The 8,150-nt window shown below is 35.9% G+C and overlaps 1 protein-coding gene across 1 annotated transcript; it reads right to left on the bottom strand.

The window, feature by feature from the left end:
* Window positions 1–767: 767 nt before the first annotated feature.
* Window positions 768–3,124, bottom strand: LOC149782894 (NF-kappa-B inhibitor alpha-like). Its single transcript, XM_089934944.1, has one exon. The coding sequence runs from the start codon at window positions 3,052–3,054 to the stop codon at window positions 1,951–1,953; it is 1,104 nt and encodes a 367-aa protein (XP_089791070.1). The 5' UTR covers window positions 3,055–3,124; the 3' UTR covers window positions 768–1,950.
* Window positions 3,125–8,150: the final 5,026 nt, after the last annotated feature.

An 8,150-nucleotide genomic window follows, 5' to 3' on the forward strand; every position in this document is an offset into this window, starting at 1 on the left:
TTGATTCTATCGATTCTGCAGACCAGTGATGAATTTCCGCTCATTAATCAGTAGTCACATATGAAAATAACGATTAATACGCCAAAGGTTTCTAAATAAATTCAGTCAAACTGAGAGAGAGAGAGAGAGAGAGAGAGAGAGAGAGAGAGGAGGGAGGGGGTTCTCAAGTCAATGGAATGTAATATAAATCCGCAGACACTGCTAAGCAATACATAAGAGACAAAAGACACCCATGGTAACAATTCGTTGTGCACATCTTTATCAGACTATCGCTCCGCCTAGATCTCTTGTAATTACATGATGGTCTGGTTGAACAAGGTTAACTAATAATGATACTTGAAATATTCATCTCAACCCAACGATTATAAAGGACTAACTTAAAGCCCCTTGCTTCCAGTATTTGAAAACATCCAATTTGCTCTGGTTTTATTATTTCTCCATCCTTATAATCTCCAAAGCTACAATTTCGGAATCGCCTCCATCTCACCCCTTACCAAAATTACCCCCTCCCCCAACAAAGAAACAATTATTCTAAGCAAATCTATAGAGTAAATCTGAACCGTCTAGATATTATATCTGCTTGAAATCAGAAAATCACTTTTGTCTAGTGAAAGTATCTATGTTGGATGCAAGCCAAATACAACTGTTGAGTGTGGGCAAATGTGAAAAGAGTGTTGACTGTTGTGAGAACAGAAAGCCAAATTTGGTAAAGTGAAAAAAGAAAATGACCGTTTACTGATTTGAAAGAAGAAAACTCAAAGAAGACGAAATGCACGCAGTTTTTAGTCATAGTCTGAAGAAAATGAAACAAAATGCCAAAATTGCATGAGTAAAGCAACTTGCAATGATTATTTCTTACATCTCGAAATTTTGACAATGGTATTTAGCTATAACCGTAACATTTATATTAAAGTCACGTGTCCGGTAGGTGAAAAATCGCCGTTTACCTCTACCTTATCCACATTTCTTTTAAAATATAGCCTTGAAAACTTGAAGAACAAAAATATCAATACTTTTCGCTACACAGTTTTCTCAGCAAACAAATATAAAGTCTACTTCAGGAATTTATACATCACTGGAGTGGCAGTACCTAAAGTGATATCTAAGGAGAAAATGATTCAAGTATGTTCTATATACATTTATCACATCACTACTGTATTATTTAGGCTCATAAACATATGTAATATTTTTGTGCATTATGTTAAATATAATTTATACAAGTAAATATTATCACAAAACTACACCATCATTACGTTCACAAAGCCATGTCAGTTCCATTAAACATATATAATAAAACCATATGACGTCACATTTGACGACATGAAGTAATGTAAGGCCAAGGTCGAGTGTCCGAGGCATCCAAATGTTCTTCATTGTCATTTCACTACACTTTTGATGATGTTTTGTTGAATGATATCGGTTATGTTCGTTATTTGATAAATATAATCTATATATGTGCTCATTTTAAAACAACTTTTACAAATCCAGTTTAATAATTTCAACAATTTCCTCGAGATGGTTTGCGAAAAAGAGAAATGAATGATATCATTTCAAATGAGCGCTCAAGCAATATCCTTCTAAAAAATACATACTAATTTCTGAATGTTTAATATCAGAAATAACGTTGATGATACAATGCACGATATTCTATTGGACGTCTCAATACATTTATTAAAGTCCAGCTTTGAATTGAACTGAAAAATAATAAAATAAATGAACTTGATAATAATCGGACAAAATCAGCTAATGATATTTACCAGATCTTGTATATAGGAATATTGTACCATATGTATGCCTTGCGTGTATCTAGACGAACCTTTGTTAAAGCACTCACAGGCTCAGTTGAAAACGAGATTTCATGCTTGTGATCTGAACAGCTAAATAAAAACTGAAAAAGTATAGTTTCAAAAACAGAATGATAGTCACGTGTCACAAAGTGAGAGGGACAACCTAGTTTTCTTCGTCTAACGTCGAGTTATTCAACATATTATAATCGAATACGGCTCCGTTCCGTCGAAGTATTCTGACGACGTCTTTGAAGTTTCTCCAGTATGCTATATACAAGGCAGTTCTTCCATCAAATGACTCAACATGCACGTCAATATCTGAGCATTTCAGCAGGAAGTTTAGGAGCACCAGATCTCTGTTATCAGCAGCAAAATGGAGTGCTGTGCGTCCATTCTTTGCGTCGATAGCATTGACGTTTGCTCCAGCATCAATTAGCGCTTCCAAAATTCCTGATGTGTTTTCTGGTGCTCTTACGGCAAGCAGGAAACAAGTCAAACCGTCGACATTTCTAATTTCTAGGCTTTGGTCCAGTCTCTGTTGTCCAGATTTAAGCAACGCGTGTACAGCATCAAGGTTTCCATCTCGACATGCTAGATGTAGCGGCGTATTTCCCCGGAAGTCCTGAGATGACAGATCTGCACCGTGGATGACAAGCGCCTCTGCAATCTCTAACTGTTTAGTCAGGATCGCCAGATGCATGGGTGTTTGTCGTAGACGATTTACGCGATTGAGACACTCAACATTCGGTGCAAAATAAATTAAAACCATACAAAGTTCTCTGCAATCATGTATAATTGCTTGATTAATCAACGAATCTCCATCTTGATCCAGCTCTGACAAATCCACCACAACCTTTACATTTGACCATGCATTTTTTCCTGAATATGTCCTGATTTGTGACTGTTGCATTGTACTACAGAGTACATGCCCTTGTTTACCCGGTGGTATTAAATGGTCTTCCTCGTCTCGAATTACTAGCTTCTCTGCAAAGTTATGGCTTGTACTTGTTATTGTATGTAAAGTTGTTGTGTCTGAAATTTGCTGTAGAGCATATGTGGACATTTTAGGCATGCTTACAAAACTTGCAACGCTCACTAAGCTTTTCCCTAAGCCCGAATCACATCTGATAGGTTCTTCTACTTTTTCTTTTAATCTACATTCCTGTCCTAATAATACACTGTTTGTCGCTGATCCAGGCGATGCACATAAATCACTGTTTACTTCTAGGTCCAAATGTGTCGAGCTTCGTCTTCCTTGGTTAGACATACTGAAGCAGTATACCTGCTAGTATAGTCGTTTCCTTGTATGTCACGTGACCACTTACCCATGATGCACAACGACTGATTTGTAACCCTCCCCCCCCCCCCCCGCGACAAAACCCAGCTCAAAGGAAAATCTTGATTCATTCAAACAGTCACCAGCTGAGATATGTCTATTTTTAGCAACTTGCAGGTGATTTGGAAAATCCCAACCTGTATAACAGCGCAGTCATTTGCAGTTGGAAAAATGTATATGTATATTATAATAGGTTCTAATATAAACAATGACGTGCTTTAAAAAGATATCCAATGCACTGGGGAAGTCAGCAGGAAATTTAATTTTCTCTTTGCCAAATTTTTATTTTTATCTGCGATTTTAAACACGTAACTGAATCTTCCGTCTTAAATCCCAAACAGTTATTACTAACCTAATCAGGAATCCTTTGGCGAGAAAATGAAAGTCTTTTTAACAGGTAGTTAATTTTTTTTAACTCATCTTGTCCTGACTTAGAAATGTGTAAGATGTTAGAATTCAGAAATATATTTCATAACTTTCAAGCAATAATTTTTAAAGAAATTCCTGCAACTATTTTGAATGCTGATGGCTCTAATGGCGTGGGTTCGAGCTTCGGGCTCGGCCAATGTGGTTATGTGAGAAAGCTGCCAGTAGTTTCCGGGGGTGGGGTGGGGTGGTTCTTATCGGGGTTTTCCCCGGTTCTTCTTCTGCCAGTTATATTGGCTGCCATGTACCGTCTATCGTACGCTGAGAAATGGCACTAAATTAAAAAACAAGAACAACTTTATGTTATTTAGATACATGTACTTCAGGCCTGTCTATAGGGAATGAGAGAAGAAGGGATAAAGATAGTCTGGAACGTAGACGTGCAAGCTTCTCGGGAAGATCAGTCACCGTTAAACAGTTTGCAGGTGTGTTGATCTGTGTTCAAACGACTGATTTCTTGTCTCTATTTCTTAATCTCCATTCTTGTACAATATGTAAATAAAGAGCAAGAACAATCTTTCCTTAAACATTTGAAGCTCACAGTTATCGTCCTTTGGTGTGTCACGGCATAATAACAGTGCGACTATTGATCTCCTGCCACATTGTTTCTTTTTCTCTCTATTTGTTAACCCTTTGAAAATAAAGTTTTGGAAATCAGATAGTTTGCGACGTTTTATTCTACACTTATTCATATGTCTGTTTCATTCAGGTCTGCCAGCACAGTCATATCACAAGGCCGGTGGAAGGGTATTTTGCGCCCTAGGCTTACCTTCCACCTTGTATCCCCCACCAGCACCACCAGGGCGTCGCTTATTACAAAATTTCCAAAATGAATACTGCACAATGTGGCATTGTCCATTAGTAATAATACACATTCGGCTTGATAATTTATTGATTTATTTATTTAGTCTACATATTTAATGATAATAAATTATTGACTTGTGAAATAGTTATTGTTTTCGCTTAGGGTGGGTTGGCGGCAGCAGAACTGAAGTAGGCTATAGATGTAATATACGAGAGAACGGCATAATTATTTGCAAGTTCAACGACGCTCTATTTTCTATTATACATTCGTTCTCCAGTATCATCTTCCTCAACGGTATCGTTTTTACCCCTATATATATATATATATATATATATATATATATATATATATATATATATATATATATATATATATATATATATATAATAGGTAATGTAGGCGTTCAGTAACAAATATTCCCTAATGTTATTCAAATTTTAACATTTGATTACACATTTCTTCATGATTGAGCAGATTTTGGTTAAATCTATTAGTGTGAAATAAATTTAAGATATAACAATTAGTTTTTAGTTTAACATTAGTTCACGCGCCATGTTTACATACACTTGAACAGCGTGCCTGACAATCGGAACACCATGCTCTTTCCGATGCGATTGATACTTTCTCGTAGCGCATGCTAATTCAGAATGTATCTTGACATCTAGTGATCTAAGGCTCCCTTCATTGCATTTGTGTGTAAATAAACAAAAAGCTTAATCAGTATATTCTATTGTTCCTTACAAATGCATTAAGAATCCCATCAAAAACAAGGGTAAAGGAACCAGAGTAAATGTGGCTGATCAGACTTGTTATGTTAAAACGTCATTTGTAGATAAGATGTCTGCTCACATGCCACCTTATAAAGCCACCGACCTTGCATTCAGTTTGTGAAGACTCCTTGGAGTTTTGTTCTTCAATAGTGTTTCAAATAATCTTCCAATTACGCACTTAAGACACATAAGACCCAAAACCACAAGAAATGTTAGTCTCTGCTTCCCCAGACTATATGCCAAGACAATTTGTTGAAATCGGTCCAGAAAGGGGAAGAAAGGCAAAATCTACGTCCACCTTCCCCCATGCGTTTTCTTTTTACATGAAGCGGATACGATTTGATTTCATCCTAGTAGAAGATGTTCACATCATGATGATTTTATCGTCATATTGTGTATAAAGTTTAAAAAATATTAGATTTTGTGCTCTTTTATCGTTTTTGCTGACTGATGTAAATTTTACTTTTGTTTGAAATAGCTTTGTTTTAGTTAGTTTTCTTGACCTCAAATAACATTTACAGCGCTTTATTTTGTGTCACTTCTTTTTTTTCTTTTTTTTTTCTTTCTTTCTTCTATTCTATGGTTCTGTTCCCGTCCCTGGATTTGGCTCCCCGTTGCATTGCGATGATAGAAGAACCACTTCGGTTTACACAGGTTTAAGAAATACATTATAAATTTAGTGTCGCATTGGTAATTTCTGGGGCCTATATTTTTGTGTTACCAATAAAGTTTCGAATTCACTTTTGGTAAAGTTTTTTGTCCGTATCACTGGAGCACCTCCTTACCCCACCCCCTTGATTTCAGATCAAAATATGCAACTCCGGATAAATCTCTGACCAGAAGTTTAAAACACTGATGTCATCTGGTCCTCCTGTACTCCAACACTCACCTCGAACAAATCATATGTTATGCAATGTGAGCAATTCTATACTCATAAATTACAGCAGTTGTACATCAACACTGAGTCTGTAGAATCAATAAGGTTTTGTTATTTAGTGTCATATTTATATTAACTATAATAAGATCAGCAGATCTCACGGGCATAGATTTTAATTTTGAAATATAGAAATGCGCAGAAAATCTAAGCCCCCATCCACCTCCGAAAATTAAATGGTAGGTTCCTACCAGCTTAAATATGACGTGTACAGTATATGCACACTTTTATTTACGCTAATTGGGAATCCCTTATCAGTATGCTCTAAGTGCAATGTTCATTATAGCAGGTTAGAAAACGAAGAAAAATGACTACTGACTAGGGCATTGATCCGGGTATATTTGACGCGCTGTCAATACGTTATGGCCAATGAGTCACTCACTGAACGATATTTTACGCGGTAAATTCAGTGCATGGCCGTAAAATACCCCTAATTTGAAACCTCGTTTTATGTTGGTGAAAAAATAACTATCAAGTTAAGATCACAGTCGAGTAGCTGGGTAATTTTTCGTCAAAATGGTAAGGTTTCAATATAAGATGCATTAGATAGAAAATGCGAAGGTCCTTCCCATTTGCTGTATTGTATTGTTTGCTTTAAAATCCATTACAAATTGTAAAACAATAAACATACATTTATTTGATGCTTCATTTGAATTTCAGTTTGTAGTGCAAACCCACGTTTTGGCCTACATCGAAACCTCGGAAATAATTAATTAAAAGTATTTTAAAAAATATTTTGTCTTCCCGGGTAATAATGTTTGGGCTCTGAAACCAGTCTGTTTAGGAGTTAAATCCCTTTAAGCTCTACCTCGTCATTTTACATGATATTTGCTGATGGAAAGACGATGATTCCTGAAGTTGAGAAAGTTAGTACAAATATTCAAATATTCGGTCAAATCAAGTCCTTCGCAAGGGTTTGAGCATGTACGGTCATGACGTGACATTTTTTCTTCCAAAATCTTCAAAACTATTAACACTTGTAAACAAAAATAATAAAGTAAACAATTTCTGTTATACTGCGTTTAATAAACAATAGCCTATCCTAAAATATAAAAATTAACAAGCAGTATCAGCTAGTCAATTATACATTAAGAAGACATGAACGTAATTAAAACAGAAAATAGTTTATTAACCAGATTGTTTTTCTTAATGATGGATACTAATATTAAAATTTGTCCTGAGAGATTGCTTTTTTTGAAGCCTCTTGACAGAAACATATCTTTGATGAATTAAAAAATAAATCCATAATATGATAATTCCGCTACCCACAACCCCCTAAACTCACGTGTTCCCTGGAATGTGAGTGATGCCATACATAATCGTAATGTGTAACGAAGACTGTTCCGATCGTCTGCTTGGTGTTTAATCACTTGTTCACCTTTATTGGTGTTGTTGATGTTAGCATATTTCAGGGCTATATAGTCAAAATATATTCAAGTTTTTGAGAAATAAAAAGCATCAGAAATCATTATAACGCTTAACTCGTTTTTATTACTTTCCAGGTCTGTCCTGTCGATTATTGATTTCGTGTAAAGGAGTTATTATGCGAAATTCTTGCATAGAACAGTCGCATTATGTCGTGGTAGTTGCAAAGAAAAAAAAAATGAACAAAACGAACCACAAAAAACTGACTTATCACAAGTAACTTGATGTTCGGAAACCATAGTGACTGAAGTGACTCGTGGACTACAACATTTCTATAAGGTATAAATTTTCATGAAAATATTAACCATACTGTTCGGTCGGAGAACTTGACAGCTTGGTTTAGTTCGTTGCCATAACATCTATTTCACTCTGAGATTTTGGAACAAGGTACGAGTGAAGTAAAGTTCAGGGTAAGGGTATTTGACTTATATCCGCTCTTACCTTTATATACAACCATGTTGTGTCAGTTCAGTCTCGTGTTTTATTATGAAGAAAATGCTGGCATGAACCTGTGTTTTTTTGTGTTCTGCATAACAGTACTTTTAACCCACTAATGGCTATAACACGCAGAGAAGCTGGAAGCTGGTGCCCTTCCTAACGATACACAGAGGAAAGTCAGCTTGGCTGACCTGAGCGTGTACAGAACCGAGGATCATTGGATTATGAG

Source organism: Sinohyriopsis cumingii, chromosome 15, assembly GCF_028554795.1.
Source record: "Sinohyriopsis cumingii isolate HCF-2022 chromosome 15, ASM2855479v2, whole genome shotgun sequence".
Lineage (NCBI taxonomy): Eukaryota > Metazoa > Mollusca > Bivalvia > Unionida > Unionidae > Sinohyriopsis > Sinohyriopsis cumingii.